Here is a 16,303-nt window from a genome sequence, read left to right as displayed (position 1 = left end):
GGTGGAGAAAAGTGTCGGGAGTTCTGTGTGATAGAAAAATATCAGCGAGAATCAAGGGGAAGATGTACAAGACAGTGGTGAGACCGGCCATGCTGTAGGGTTTAGAGACAGTGTCAGAGACAGGAGTCAGAGCTGGAGGTAGCAGAACTGAAGATGTTGAGGTTCTCTTTGGGAGTGAGACGGTTGGACAGGATTAGGAAGTTAGGGAGGCCAGATTAAGATGGTTTGGACGTGTCCAGAGGAGGGAGAGTGAGTATATTGGTAGGAGAATGTTGGACATGGAGCTGCCAGGCAGGAGGAAAAGAAGGCCAAAGAGGAGAGATATGGATGGAATAAATGAGGATATGAAGCTAGTGGGTGTAAGTGTTGAGGATGCAGAAGATAGGGATAGGTGGAGAGAGATGATTTGCTGTGGCAACCCCTGAAGGGAAAAGCCCAAAGAAGAAGAAGAAGAAGAAAAAGAAGAAGAAGAAGAAGGCAAATGTTTAATGTAACAGTTTCTTTAAAAACCAAGTTCAGTTTTAGATAAGTAATAAGTTACATAAAATGAAAAATGAATGAATGAATTAAATGAATTTTAACAGTTAAAAATATTTAAAAAGGATGATTTTTTTCTCCCACATTTATGTATTTTTGCCTGGATACTAATTTGTAAGACTTTTATCTATATATCTAGGACTTTCACTTCAGTATATTTCTCTGCAATTTCTTTTTCCACCCTTTCTCATGCAATAACTCCTTCTGCTCTTTGTGCTTTACTTTCATTAAAGATTCCTGTTGATCCATTCTCATATTCAGTACACTACACTATACACTCACCATCCACGTTCATGCAGCAATCTAATCAGTCACATACATGGAAGCAGTGCAGTGCATGAAATCACGCAGATACGGATCAAGAGTTTCAGTTAATCCTCACCCAAACATCTGAATGGGGAAACATGTGATCTCTGTGGCAAGGTTGTTTCTACCAGATGAAACAGGTTTAAGTATTTCAGAAATTATTTCTTCTGATCCCCTGGGAATTTCTGTGGGATTGGGTTTTTTTTCTAATCTGAAGCTGACCAGTTTTGGTCAGTATGTGCCTGTGATAGGCTTTAGAATCTTGTTTTTGGCTGGTGGGATGTTTTCTGAGCATTCTGAGATGCTTTTCTCCTCACCACAGTCGTATCTCGATGACACAACAATCACACCGATGTTTATTCTTGTATTTGATCTCTATCCTTATATGTAAAGAGTTAACTGCATGATTTTTGAACTGATTAAATAATTGTGTGAATGTTCCAGCGTAAAGGTGTTCCTAATAAAGTGGAACTACTCAGTTGTGAACATGTTCGGTTGCATTTTATGGAATTAATGGTAGGGAGAATCCTGAATCTAGAATATCCGTCCATGCAAAACAACATTTTCTCTTTTCCGTCTTTTAAAAAGTGTCTCTCCACACATGCAGGTCGTCTCCCGATGTTCACTAAAATAGCAGTTCTCGATTCTTTGAGCTCTTATCAGATACACCTACCGATTGTTTACCACTTTGTAAGTAAAGATTACTGACTGCATCCTGTCTGTCGCTATGCACAATTTGGCATCCTCTCTACCCCACCCTTCAGTTGACTGGGGGACTGACTAGGACCTGAAATGTTTTGGGTGGTGGACCATTTCTCATTCACAGCAGTGACACTGACATGGTGGTAGTAGTGTGAATGCTGCTTGTTGGAGTGTATTGGGAAGAGCAGCACTGCTGAATAACCTCCACTGTTTTAGATTAAAAATAAATAAAAAATTAAAAACAACAAATCCAATTGATTCGAATTTTCAGATCCGGATCTGCTGCAGTTTAGAACAAATAAACACAGTTATTCCTGTAATTTTCCCTAAGAAGGTGTTTCCCCTTTCCCCGCTCAATTTGACCATGATGACGCCCTGTAGTTCTGCGGAGGAAATCTGGTGGGCCAAAATGACGTGTGGATGCTCTCGTGTGTCTCCGTTCAGCTGGGTGGGCCTGCTTAAAAGCCTGGCCTATTTTTGTCGACGTGAGGGAGTGCAGGGAAGTAAAGGGAGTGTTGTTCCTGTGAAAGAGGAAACGACTAACAACTGAGTCCAAAGCCGATATAAAGTGTGGAGTGAAAGAAGGACAGTAGTGGAAAAGGAAAACGTGGACTTTGGTGGCTTTGGAGGCTGGTGAAACATCCTGTTGATTCATCATTTTTGGTGAGCCAGCGCTTCTTTTCATTATTGGAATGTTAAATTAAGATGTTTAGGTTTAAGTTATTTAAATCGAGTTGTGAAATCAGTCCATGAGCCTTTTGAATAGCGTTAATAATAAATATGTCCTAAATGAAAAGATTACCATTTTGTCAGATGTTTTTCTTTTTTTGGAAATGTAAATATATAATACTTTTAACACTACATGGATGGAACAGCAGTTGATTTACAGGGTGGCTTAGTGGATAGCACTGTTACCTCACAGTGGGAAGGTACTGGGTTCAAATCCCAGGTTCTCCCTGTGTGGGTGTACTCTGGTTTCCTCCCACAGTCCAAAAACATGTACATTAGGTTGATTGGTAATTCTAAATTGCTTGTGTGTGGTTGTCTGTCTATATGTGTGGTGGACTGGTGACCTGTCCAGGGTGTACCCCTGCCTTTTGCCCAATGTGTGCTGGGATAGGCTCCAGCAGATCCCTGTGACCCTAATTAAGAATAAAGCGGGTATAGACAGTGGATGGATGGGAAAACAATCTGGATGGTCCAGAGACTGGAGAACACATAAGGAACGTCTTACGGTTCACTCTTCCATACAGATGTTTTGTTACTTGTCCACTTTTCATTCCTGGTTTTGAAAAAAAAAAAAAAAAACCCCAGAAAAGTTCACCACCCTCAAGTATTTTATTAGAAGTAAGGCGATATTGTGAGAATGTTTTAAAAAAATACTATGTTCCAGCACCGAGATTTGTTAAATGTGATATTCGATTTATTTTCAGAGTGAAGGACCATGGCCCTGCTGCTGATTTTTATCACCCTGCTACATCTCTTCACACTGGCGCTTCTGTATATTGCCACCATGGACAAGGTTAAAAATTATGAAGCATTCTATTCACAGTTCAGGATATCTTATCTGTCTTGTACAAATAAACCAGTTTTCTCTAATATCACATTTCTATTAATGATGAGAGAGGCTTCTCAGTCTCTGGTTACAGTTTTGTGTGTTTCTTCTGCTTGACTCAGTCTTGGTGGGTGTGGAGCAGCACTGAGAAGTCAGACCTCTGGTACAACTGCAGGCTGGACAACGAAACTGAGACGTGGCTTTGTTCGTCATCCAACGAGACAGGTAAAGTCCCCAGTCCCACATCATATATCCTGACTGTTCAGAACTTGAATCCTTGGCTTCTTGAGTGACTGAAAGCAAAGTCAATGTTGAACTTTTTCCCCCAGAGTGGCTTCAAGCTGTCCAAGTCCTGATGATCCTGTCTGCTGTCTTTTGCTCCATCGCATTTCTCATTTTCCTGGCTCAGCTCTTTATCATGTCAGAAGGAGGACTCTTCTATCTTACAGGAGTCTGTCAGGCATTTGCAGGTATTTTATGGTGGTGACCGCTTATAGCTGAGTGTGAATTACAGAAATATACTTCTATATGTATAGAGAACATGTAAATGAATATTCATTTTGTTTTAAATTGTTTTGATGTGTCTTTTCAGCTACATAATTACAGCCGATGTGTCTCTGTAGTCTCTGTATTGGTTTCTTTCTTTATTTTTCTCTTGCAGGTCTCACAACCTTGACTGCAACACTCATCTACACATTACACAACAAAGAAATCCTTCAGGACTCCAGAAAGTTGAGCTCAGGACACTTTGGTTACTGCTTTATTTTGGCATGGTTGTGTGTGCCTTTGCTAATGTGGAGTGGAATCATGTACATTTATTTGCGCAAAAGGAAGTAGTGCCATTCTCGGCTCCGCTCCCGAGTCAAACATTAAACAGCCGCAGTTATATGTATATTTATGTTGCATCACTTATATATGGTAACCAAAATAATATTTGTACTTCTTTTGTAATGTACTGTACCATAATATCTTGTAGACTATATACATGCCAAGTATTTTTATGAATAAAACCTGATTAAAACATCTTTGAGAGGCAGTAATTATTTCAAATGTGCATGCATTTACCTGAGTAATAATAGAGGAAATGAATATACACTATATTACCAAAAGTTTTGGGACACTGCTCCAAATTTAGGTGTTGTTTTTCAGGGGTTGGGCTTGACCCCACACCAGTGACCAAAGCAAGGTCCATAAAGACATGGATGAGCGAGTTTGGTGTGGAGGAACTTGACTGACCTCAACCCCATAGAACACCTTTGGGATGAATTAGAGTGGAGACTGTGAGCCAGGCCAAAACTGGGACATCTACCTTTCCATGCACATGAATGTAATATGGAGTTGTCTCGCCCTTTGCAGCTATAACAGCTTCAACTCTTCTGGGAAGGCTTTCCACAAGGTTTAGGAGTGTGTTTCTGGGAATTTTTGACCGTTCCTCTAGAAGAGCATTTGTGAGGTCACACACTGATGTTGGACGAGAAGGTCTGTTCTCACAATCACAGTCACAGTCACAGTCACATACAGCTATGCATAGCTGCAAAGGGTGGACCGACGTCATATTGAACCCTATGGATTAGGAATGGGATGTCACTTAAGTGTGAGTCAAGGCAGGTGAGCGAATACTTTTGGCAATATAGTGTGTATATATTATAGTGCATTTTAGTGCACTTATTATAGTGCATTTGGTTATAGTGCACTATAACCTTTACAGGTGAACTTAATTTGACCTTCTCTACACTTTTGAATGCACATGTCCAACTGTTCAGTGTTTCAGTACTTTTTGCAGAACTTGCTGTTCTCTAACAAGGTGCTTAACGGCAAAATTCACAACTGGTGTTTGATCCATGAATCAACCAATAAATTTTCTGGTTCAATTAGAATTGGTATTTAAACAGTCCTCTTCATCATGCTGTTCACATTTTGACATCATAAGACCAAGACCACACCAGGGACCAGTGGGCCTCAGTGCTGTTCTCTGATGAAAGTCGATTCACGTTGAGCAGAAATGATGGCCGCCAACAGTGTTGGAGACGTCAAGGAGAGTGCTATGCATCAGCCACTGTTGTGGTGGTGTTACAGTCTGGGCAGGTGTGTCCACTCAATACAGAACTGCCCTACATCTTGTGAATGGTACAGTGACAAACCAATACTACCTGAATAACATCATTAATCCAGTCATTGTGCCCCTGCATGAACAACACAGGCCTAATTTTATCTTCATGGACGACAATGCTCCAGCTCATCGAGGTCGCATCATTAGGGAACGGCTGCTGGAGGCTGGGGTACCTCAAATGGAGTGGCCTGCACTTTCTCCAGACGTGAATCCCATAGAAAACCTCTGGGATCAGCCGAGTCGCCGTGTAGAGGCTCGTAACCCTGCACCCCAGAACCTCAATGACCTGAGGGCCGCCCTTCAAGAAGAGTGGAATGCCATGCCTCAGCAGACAATAAGTCGACTCGTGAACAGCATGAGACGTCGTTGTCAAGCTGTAATTGATGGTCAAGGGCACATGACAGATTATTGAGACATTGAGATTTTTTGTTGGGGTATACCCACCACTGTTGTTGGCTTTTGTTTCAATAAATTGTTTGAGATGAGGAAATCACCATTGCAGCTTCTACTTAAATGCCCTACTTTCATGATATAATATCACTGTAGTGTGAACTTTTTACATTTTCCATAAATTTCACCCAAAAGCCAAATATCCTTAACTTTTTGTGAGTAGTGTGTGTGTAATGTTATTTATATAAATATATATATAAATTAATAAATATATATATATATATATATATATATATATATATATATATATATATATATATACATATATATATACACTATATTGCCAAAAGTATTCGCTCACCTGCCTTGACTCGCATATGAACTTAAGTGACATCCCATTCCTAGTCCACAGGGTTCAATATGACGTCGGTCCACCCTTTGCAGCTATAACAGCTTCAACTCTTCTGGGAAGGCTGTCCACAAGGTTTAGGAGTGTGTTTATGGGAATTTTTGACCATTCTTCCAGAAGCGCATTTGTGAGGTCACACACTGATGTTGGACGAGAAGGCCTGGCTCTCAGTCTCCGCTCTAATTCATCACAAAGGTGTTCTATCGGGTTGAGGTCAGGACTCTGTGCAGGCCAGTCAAGTTCATCCACACCAGACTCTGTCATCCATGTCTTTATGGACCTTGCTTTGGTCACTGGTGCACAGTCATGTTGGAAGAGGAAGGGGCCAGCTCCAAACTGTTCCCACAAAGTTGGGAGCATGGAATTGTCCAAAATGTCTTGGTATGCTGAAGCATTCAGAGTTCCTTTCACTGGAACTAAGGGGCCAAGCCCAGCTCCTGAAAAACAACCCCACACCATAATCCCCCCTCCACCAAACTTTACACTTGGCACAATGCAGTCAGACAAGTACCGTTCTCCTGGCAACCGCCAAAACCCAGACTCGTCCATCAGATTGCCAGATGGAGAAGTGCGATTTGTCACTCCAGAGAACGCGTCTCCACTGCTCTAGAGTCCAGTGGCGGCGTGCTTTACACCACTGCATCTGACGCTTTGCATTGCACTTGGTGATGTATGGCTTGGATGCAGCTGCTCGGCCATGGAAACCCATTCCATGAAGCTCTCTGCACACTGTTCTTGAGCTAATCTGAAGGCCACATGAAGTTTGGAGGTCTGTAGCGATTGACTCTGCAGAAAGTTGGCGACCTCTTCGCACTATGCGCCTCAGCATCCGCTGACCCCGCTCCGTCAGTTTACGTGACCTACCACTTCGTGGCTGAGTTGCTGTCGTTCCCAAACACTTCCACGTTCTTATAATACAGCTGACAGTTGACTGTGGAATATTTAGGAGAGAGGAAATTTCACGACTGGATTTGTTGCACAGGTGGCATCCTATCACAGTTCCACGCTGGAATTCACTGAGCTCCTGAGAGCGACCCATTCTTTCACAAATGTTTGTAAAAACAGTCTGCATGCCTAGGTGCTTGATTTTATACACCTGTGGCCATGGAAGTGATTGGAACACCTGATTCTGATTATTTGGATGGGTGAGAGAATACTTTTGGCAATATAGTGTATATATATATATATATATATATATATATATAAAATGTGTATATGATAAGGCCTGTTGTGAATGCAAGCAAATAGAAGCTTATAGATTTCTATTTAATACAAGTGGCTCAAAGAGATGTCTGATAAACTCTGAATATATGGTGCTAGAAATAAAGCAGAGATTTATAAACAAAAATGGTGCCCCTATATATTACTGGGAATCTAATAATCCATCAGTAATGGACATCATGTTAATAACCGTTAATGTATGGTGATGTTTATTTATTTATTTTTGGATAAATGTTGTGGAGAGAAATTCTGTAATTTATTACAGTTTTCCATTCTGTTTTGTTCTTAGGAGTTTTATTAAAAAATGACTAAAAACACAAGGGGATAACAATCTGGTATATGGTAGCACTACTTGCACTGGTATATCACAAAGAGATAAATTTATGAAGGCAGAGACTTTGTGTCTCATGATGAACACATGACTGGATCTAAGTTAATAGCTTCCATCACGCTGTACAATAAGCATGAAGCTTCTGCAGGCACAGGCCTCATGGTCTATTCTTTGATGTCAGTAGTGACCTAGGTTTTTCTATGGATCCACATGAATGAACAGAGCCCTGAGTAAATCCAGTAAAAATGAAGAAAAGCTCTCTCCAGTGGTAGACAGAGAGATTTTAATCACAGAATAACCACACAACCACGCAGCGTCTCCACTGCTACAAGTGGCTGCATAGAATACAACATAGCTGCCGATGTGTTTAGCAGCACAGCAAGCGGCCAAGTCTCAACCAGCTATTTTGTTTTAATCTTGCTAGCACGTTTAATCAGGCATCAAGACGGATAAGGTGCATTGGTCAATCCGAAATAAACTATTTTAGTGTTAACAACCATCATATTTCCTACTGAAAGGAAAACAAAAAACAATAGGAGAAAAAAATCTTTCAATCTTTTTGGGTCGTAAGGCTAAAGGTATTATGGAGCTGAGACGAGAGTTTACGGCGAGAGACGGCTTGCGTTCGGAAAAAAGAAAAAGAGGAGGTAAGAGAAAAACAGTAGAACTGCTTAAGAAACATTGAGGTAAAAATATTTAGAAAGCTCTTTATTTTGTTTGGATGTGTTTTCCTAGTATGTTTAATTGGTAAATTGGTTTGTTGGGGAAACTCCACTCTTCTCTCCTTTAATTAAAGCATCTCATAGGAATAATTCTTATTTTTTCCCCAACTCTATTACGTCATATCCAAAAAGTATACACCATCACAAAACTGCCAAAGAGAAAATGTCACTAAGGAAAAAAAAAAAAGAAAGTAATGAGAAGTCCTCAAGTCCATGTGTCCCCTTGTTGAGTAGGAAACTCAGAGTGCTGTGATAAAATATCGCCACTAGGGGAGGAGGCACCATCACTTTAGCCGCTGCACAATGACCGCGTTCAGCAGGTTGGCCTCCTTCAGTGTCAGACTCTCGTCTGTCAGCTCCCTGTTGGGGAAAGTCGTCATGAGGACGAACTCTGTCGCGGCCATGGCTGGTCGAGCGTTCACCACAAACTGGCGTATGTCAGAGACCCTGAGGAGAAACGAAACAAACAGATTTTATTTTCCAAGTCTCCAGGTGATACACCTCACAAATTCTTGTACAGTCTTGTGCTTTTGTCTTATATCACATCAGCTGGAGTTGAGCATATCGGGCCTAAACTGAATGTCATTACACCACCATACTGATGGATTCTCTCATCTGATTGGCCAGTAGATCCAAAAGACAGGATTATGTTCATGTCCGGTTTTAATACACTAGTGTCTCTACAGTAAAACAAATTCACTTGTATGGTGGACATTCCACACAAAAGTCCAATAAAAAAAAGTAAAAACATGTTAAAACATAACTGAACACTGAAGCTTTCTGTAAGGACATGCTTCTTTAACGGTAGGTCAGGCGTCCATTACTCAGTGCTTTATAATGCCTCAGTTCAATAAATATTTCATAAAGCTCAGTCAGTCACCCTGATGCTTTCCACCTTCTCCGTGACATTCTGCAGCTGCATTAATCCAGAAACTTGCATTTATCTCATATACACAACTGAGCAGTTAAGGGCCTTTCTTGGTGGGCCTGGGATTTGAACACACAACCTTCAGATCATTAGTCCAACATCTCAACCACTAAGCTACCCCTGCCCTAGTGTTTTATCTTTAAAAAAGGTTCAAGAGAGGAGGAAAAAAAGGCTTCATATATTTTTTCAGAGTTAGTTAAAGTACCATCACAGGGAACAAACAAAAATATACTAATATGTGGATCCAAGTCTGCAAAGAGGTTTTTCTTTAGTGGGAGCCGACTCAGCTGGTCAGTGGTAGCCACTGGGCTGTTGATGGGAAGATCAGGGTTAAAGTCCTGGCTCCACCAAGCTCCAGTGTTGGCCCCTGAGCAAGGCTCTTAACCCTCCTTGCTCCAGGGGTGCTGTGTGATGGCTTACCCTGCGCTCTGACCCCAGCCACCAAAGTTGGGATATAGCCGAATGAAATCTCTGTGAGAATCTCATAACCACATACTGTAACTACCACTGAATAAATATGAGCTGTTCTATACATTCATTGTAACATTGCTTTTCTCTCCGGTTATGATTACTGTTTTGTGTCCCATGAAAAAGAGAAAGAAACTGCAAAGCTCAAGAAATTAACTTGTTAAAGCCAGACTGACCGCAAATTATTGAGGTGCTAAGTTTTGTTTCTGTACCTGTGGGTGTGGTTAAACTTCTGCACCAGTCGTCCTCCATCAGCCAATCTGATCTGGATGTTGGTGACGGGCTGCGACTCGTCCACGTTGATAGAGGCGCAGGCCTGAGCCTCGCTTGCAGCCTGATGTGCCTGATCCATTCTTGGGACAGATACCAACTCCGGAGTGGCACTAAGAGTTGGATTTAAAGAGAATTATTGGGAAATAATGGCCTTTTTTTTTTCTTTTAGCACAGCCAGAGTAATAAAAAAAACTTTCAGGAAATGGACAGTAACCAGGGCCAGGATGAGGAGATGGAGCTGCACAGTGTAACTGACTGTCTGTTTTCAAAATTAGACAGCACCTCTGTAATAATAAAATGTTTGAAGAGAAGCTTTTTTCTTGAAAGAAGCTGATTCGAAGAGCAAGCCAAGTCCATTTAGTGCAACGTGATCTCTTCAGATGTGATTAAAATAAAACCGCCTGTGCTGAGATCCCTCCCAGTCGTTTATAACCTTGTTAGACATTAACCGGAAGAGTGCCGTTTCTTTCTCAACAGTCTTCACATAGCGTTAAAGGTACTGACGCTCATAAGTAGAGCCAATAATCATACTATGAGAGCTCTGGGGGGAAAAAAGCTCTAAAACTGGTGTAGACACATGTTCAGCTCGAGATATCAGACACGCATCATGTGTGTACTTGATTTATCAAAAAAATGATCAAAATGCTGATAAATAGATAGCTGATCTTCGAGTTGAAAATGGAATAGAGCACTTGCTCACCTGCCCAGTTTCTGTCCCTCCCCAGTAAAAGCCTTGAAGGCAGGCTTGGGTTTGGCAAAGTCTTCGTCCCTGTGGTCCTCCATGTCCAGATTCACCTGCCCACCACGAGAGCGCTGCCTCAGCTCCAGAGGAATCTCCCTGAGACACAAAGCCAGTTTACTCAGTGAGGAGCCAGCTATAACTCTAGATAAACTTGAAGTCAAAGAACCAGCTAATATAGTAATTTGGTCCAAAGAAAAACAAAAAAAAAAACATTCCATCATCCCAAACTCACCCCCTGCGGATAGACTCCAGGAAGAGAGCGTTCCCAGGATCGTTGTAGTTTCGGAGCTCTCCGTCATCAAGGCTGAATCCGGTCTTCCACAACTTCAGCACCACATGAACCTGCATTATAGCAACAGTCACTAAGGACACATCAGAAACTGCCCTCACAAGCACTACTCTAGTTCAGGAGCTTGTTGACTCACGTCTTGTGCACTGCTAGAAGATCTCCTCTCTCCAGCCACGTAGGCAGACTCCTCTTCTGGTGCTGCACCCAGACGATATCCACCTCCCACAAACGCCTGCAGGAGAGGGACAAAACGACAGGATAGCAGAAACTGAATTTGTTGTAACAACAAATAAAATCAGTACAAATCTAAATTAAAAAAGTGTCAAAAAATTCATTATCTATGAGATGCAACGTATCACTTTATTTAGAATAAAACAGCACTTTACAGTGTTTTACATTTTTTAAAGAACTGGTATTTCATTGTTTTGGTTTTATTTCAGTTCTCTCAGCATTCTGGTAATGAACTGCTTACTCTGGGTTATTACTGGTTGGTTTGAGCTCTAATGAACTGGATTTATGTTCTTGGGTGTGTATGCTATCCAACAATGCTAAAGTGCATGTACTACCTAACGATGGTGCTGTTTGTTGTAACTCGCCTCGTGTTAACAACACATTCCCAAATACACACAAGTATACGATACCCTAGCCTTGCTGGACTCTCCAGGTCCTTTGCCTGCTTTTTCAACTGGAACAGCACCATGCTCCTTGGCACCCTTGAACAAGTCCTCAACCACTTCATTTGTGCTCTTCTTTTTGGGTGGACCAACAATCTGCTGACCACTGCGTTCCGAACCACCAGCGAAGAACCTGCAGGAAAAGAAATCAATTATCAGGGATGAATAATGCAGACAGAATGCTGTAACAAATTCTCCACTCAATTTCTAGTGTAGAGGCTGGACGTAGTGCAGTGTGTTGTAACAGCAGAATGTACTTACATTTTTCACTGGACATATGAAACGCCTGGTTTTGGAGTTTGGTTTAATATCAAGCCACAATGAGGAACTGATAAAGGTTCATATACGCATACTGACCTCTGACCTTCTTCATCGCTCTCCTCTTCATCTTCATGCTTCAGGTCTCTGAAGGAAGTCACTCGGTGTTCACTGAATTAGAAGACATAAAATAAGCCTGTATGAGTAATAAGACATTCAAGGCTTACGCCTTGCACCAGGTTAAAAAAGGACTACGGCATCACTGGATCAGGTAACAAGGGACAGGTTAAAGGAAAAATATTAAAGGACAAATATCGAGTGGTCATATGCGTGTTTGTAATCACTTTCTAATTATCTTCATTTTGTGTAAAGTAACTTGGCTTTAAGCTTTTTTTTTTTTTTTTTTTAAATAACCAACACTTAGTGCTAGCAGTTGAGTTGATATATTTATACTTCACATTAATGAGTACATAATGCACAGTATAAGTGCAGAGTGTAAGTACACATGTACATCATTTGGGACAGAACTAGAGCAGAATGCCAGGCTTCCATCCTCCCAAACCTTCAGATATGGAATTGTTGTAGAACTTTGAAGCTATGTGGATGCTGATGTAGCTGCACTTTGAAGAAAACGAGTTTATCACCACACATTACATTACAGTGCAATGGAATTATTTTCTTTGTATATCCCAGATTTGGAGGTTGGTGTCAGGGCACACAGGGTGCTATGATGCAGCACCACTGAAACGGAGGGGGCCCAATGGTGGCAGCTTGGCAATGAACCCCAACATTATGATCAACAACTCTGAGCTTTAACCTATACACTGACCAGGCAATTACTTTATGACCACCTGTCTAATATTGTGGTGGTGCTGCCAAAACAGCCCTGACCCGTCCTGCACTGTATATTCTGACCTCTTTCTATCAGAACCAGCATTAACTTCTTCAGCAATTTGAGCAACAGTAGCTCGTCTGAAATGAAATGAAACGGCCTTTATTTGTCACATATACATTACAGCACAGTGAAATTCTTTCTTCGCATATCCCATCCTTGGAGGTTGGGGTCAGAGCGCAGGGTCAGCCATGATACGGCGCCCCTGGAGCAGAGAGGGTTAAGGGCCTTGCTCAAGGGCCCAACAGTGGCAACTTGGCAGTGCTGGGGCTTGAACCCCTGGTCAACGACCCAGAGCCTTAACCACTTGAGCCACCACTGCCCATTGGACCACTGCACCACTGTTGGATCGGATCACACGGGCCAGCCTTCGCTCCCCACGTGCATCAATGAGCCCCAGCTGCCGGTTACCACTGTTCCTTCCTTGGACCACTTTTAATAGATACTGACCACTGCAGACCGGGAACACCTCACAAGAGCTGCAGTTTTGGAGATGCTCTGATCCAGTGGTCTAGCCATCACACTTTGGCCCTTTTGGTCAAACTCAAAGCTCAAATCCTTACGCTTGTCCATTTTTCCTGCTTCTAACATCAACTTTGAGGACAAAATGTTGACTTGCTGCCTAATATATCCCACCCACTAACAGGCGCCATGATGAAGTGAATAAGACTGATGATCTCCTCACCTCTCACTGGTCATAATGTTATACCCGATCGGTGTATAAACTAAAAAAATGTTTAGTATATATAGTTTAATTTGACATCATGTGATGTGATGGATTAAATGACTTCCAGTACATCGATTACAGACACCCATTATTAGATAGCTACATTAGATGTATAGATATATGTGAAAAACTAGGAAGCAAGCAAGACACAAAACGTTGTGTACAGATGTGGAAATGGAGACATTGTGTTTTGTTCTTATTTACTATATAGATTCCCTAAATAAATGTGAACAAAAGCTTTATGAATATGAATATGAATATATATGAAAGTAACTCTGATTTTTGCTGATTTTTACCTTGGTCCTGAGGATCGAGGACCAGGGCTGCTTTCAGGCTGAGGAAGGGTAACGATATCATCATCTCCTCCATCCTCAAAGAAGCTGGCAAGGGCAAGCTGAGGAGACACGAACACCAGAAACACAAAAAGTGCGTCACAAGTCATGCGTCATGAGGATGAGTCTGACGACATAGCGATTCACAACACGTCACTAAACCGGACAGAAATCGTCGGTGAAGCTTGCACTCGTTGTTTTCAGTATTCGACATCATTCACACCTGTACGTCACAAACCCAACAAATTATTCATGCACCTTTAACGGGCTCGTCTTTCCGACAGTGCTGAGGCTAAAACAGCTAGCGATCTTTAATTCCTCTGATGTAGTTAATATAGTTACCTTGACCAAGTGAACACTTCTGTAGCAGGTTTAATTTATTATGAATTTTAAGCGACTTTTAATGCTAAAACGCTGAGACTCGGGGTGTTTCCCGTCAACAGTGACTTGCACAATTCACTAGCCGGTCACTTAGCATGTGCTAGCTAATTAGCTACCTACTGAGCGTGACAGCATAAAGTGAAAGCTTCTTCTAATTTGCAGTCAGAGGTAACGCATGCAGAGCAACTTTAAGCCTGTTTCACCTGCAAGTCCCAGCCAGCCGATTCCAGGAAAAACCGGGCTCTTTCCTCTTCAACGCCGGTAACTGCAACAAACTCCCTGACCGATTCATCCCGTGACGCCATTTTGGTGTGTGGAACTGCAGCTAGGTCCGACTGCTCGACGGGAAACAGTGAACTGAACATGTGTGTTCCGAGCTCAGTAGGAACAGAAAGGTTCCAGCTTGGTTGTGTTCTGAAAGCAGTCTAATAAAACAGCAACACACGGCGTCCTCAACGTGTAGCTGGAATCAATATCCACATTCATGCACATTCGGATCCCATCTGGAGATTCCTTAATGGAAATAAACCGTAATTATAATATAAAATAATATAATATAGTTCATGTATTTTTTTTTTATAATAATGTGTGCCCCTGCTGAAAGTATAAATGTATAAATTTTAAAGTTTTGTGGGTTGTTTAATTTTTTTTTTTCCTGTGTTTAGCCGCAAATCCACATGTGGAATAATGTCTAGTTGCTGGTATTCACCACTAGATGTCAGTGTATGTTCGGGGGAAAAAATGACAACAGGACAGGAACTCTGTCGGGTCAATGAGGGGAAATGTCCATCCATTCATTTTCTATACCCGCTTTATTCCTAATTAGGGTCACGGGGATCTGCTGGAGCCTATCCCAACACACATTGGGTGAAAGACAGGGGTACACCCTGGACAGGTCACCAGTCCATCACAGGGCCACATATATAGACAGACAACCACACACACACACTTCTATGGGTGAATTAGAATTACCAATCAACCTAATGTACAAATTTTTGGACTGTGGAAGGAAACCAGAGTACCCCCGGGCAGGCACAGGGAGAACATGCAAACTCCACACAGAAAGGCCCCTGCCTGTTCGAACCCAGGATTTGAACCCAGGAGCTTCTTGCTTTGAGGCAACAGTGCTAACCACTGCTGCCCCAGGGAAATGTCCTCCTAGTTAAAAACTTCTGAACATTACTTTTACAGAACAGTAGTATTGATAAATACTAATATATAGAATAAATGTTTACAAACACTTATGAAACATTCTTTTAACATGGTATTGAGGAATGGTTTACACAGAAAAAGCAACAGCAGAACATAAACTGGTGTACACACATGTTCAGCTCGAAATATCACACCTGCATCGTGTGTGTACTTGATTTATAGAATCAAAATGCTGATGAAGAGATAGCTGACCTTTGAGCGGAAAGTTTAATGCTTACAGAGCACTTGCTCACCTGCCCAGTTTCTGTCCCTCCCCAGTAAAAGCCTTGAAGGCAAGGCTGTGGTTCCATGTCCAGAATCACCTGCCCACCATGAGATCACTCCCTCAACTCCAGAGGAATCTCCCGGAAACACACAGCCCATGAGGAGCCAGCTAAAGTCAAAGAACCAGAAAAAGCAACACAAGAACATAATATTCTAGCATTTAAAATGTTATATTTTGCTGCGGTAAGGTGCCAAAAGCCAAAAACACAGGAAAACTCTTTACATTGTACAGGAAATACCTGTTATATGGCCTGAAATTAATGTTTATAATTAACATACACTATATTGCCAAAAGTTTTGGGACACCCCTCCAAATCATTGAGTTCAGGTGTTGTTTTTCAGGGGTTGGGCCTCGGCCCCTTAGTTCCAGTGAAAGGAACTCTTAATGCTTCAGCTTCATACCAAGACATTTTGGACAATTTCATGCTTTGTGGGAACAGTTTGGGGATGACCCCTTCCTGTTCCAACATGACTGCACACCAGTGACCAAAGCAAGGTCAAGGAGGAACTTGACTGGCCTGCACAGAGTCCTGACCTCAACCCCATAGAACACCTTTGTGATGAATTAGAGCGGAGACTG

The 16,303-nt window shown here is 41.8% G+C and overlaps 2 protein-coding genes across 2 annotated transcripts; one reads left to right on the top strand and one right to left on the bottom strand.

Moving 5' to 3' along the window:
• Positions 1-2,025: 2,025 nt before the first annotated feature.
• On the top strand, positions 2,026-4,123 carry emp3b (epithelial membrane protein 3b). The gene is made up of 5 exons (XM_058410206.1): positions 2,026-2,208; positions 2,979-3,067; positions 3,223-3,325; positions 3,430-3,570; positions 3,762-4,123. The coding sequence occupies exons 2-5, from the start codon at positions 2,990-2,992 to the stop codon at positions 3,935-3,937; spliced, it is 498 nt and encodes a 165-aa protein (XP_058266189.1). The 5' UTR covers positions 2,026-2,208; positions 2,979-2,989; the 3' UTR covers positions 3,938-4,123.
• A 3,699-nt stretch (positions 4,124-7,822) lies between these two features.
• nsfl1c (NSFL1 (p97) cofactor (p47)) lies at positions 7,823-14,610 on the bottom strand. Its single transcript, XM_058410765.1, has 9 exons — positions 14,451-14,610; positions 13,831-13,928; positions 12,015-12,086; positions 11,625-11,790; positions 11,120-11,215; positions 10,927-11,036; positions 10,653-10,790; positions 9,892-10,062; positions 7,823-8,730 (listed from the first exon to the last, which is right to left on the bottom strand). Exons 1-9 carry the CDS (start codon positions 14,550-14,552, stop codon positions 8,568-8,570), a joined length of 1,116 nt encoding a protein of 371 aa, XP_058266748.1. The 5' UTR covers positions 14,553-14,610; the 3' UTR covers positions 7,823-8,567.
• Positions 14,611-16,303: the final 1,693 nt, after the last annotated feature.

This window comes from Hemibagrus wyckioides, linkage group LG15 (assembly GCF_019097595.1).
Source record: "Hemibagrus wyckioides isolate EC202008001 linkage group LG15, SWU_Hwy_1.0, whole genome shotgun sequence".
Taxonomy (NCBI): domain Eukaryota; kingdom Metazoa; phylum Chordata; class Actinopteri; order Siluriformes; family Bagridae; genus Hemibagrus; species Hemibagrus wyckioides.
The sequence above is the reverse complement of the archived record's forward strand: the minus strand, read 5'-3'. Positions and strand labels throughout refer to the sequence as shown.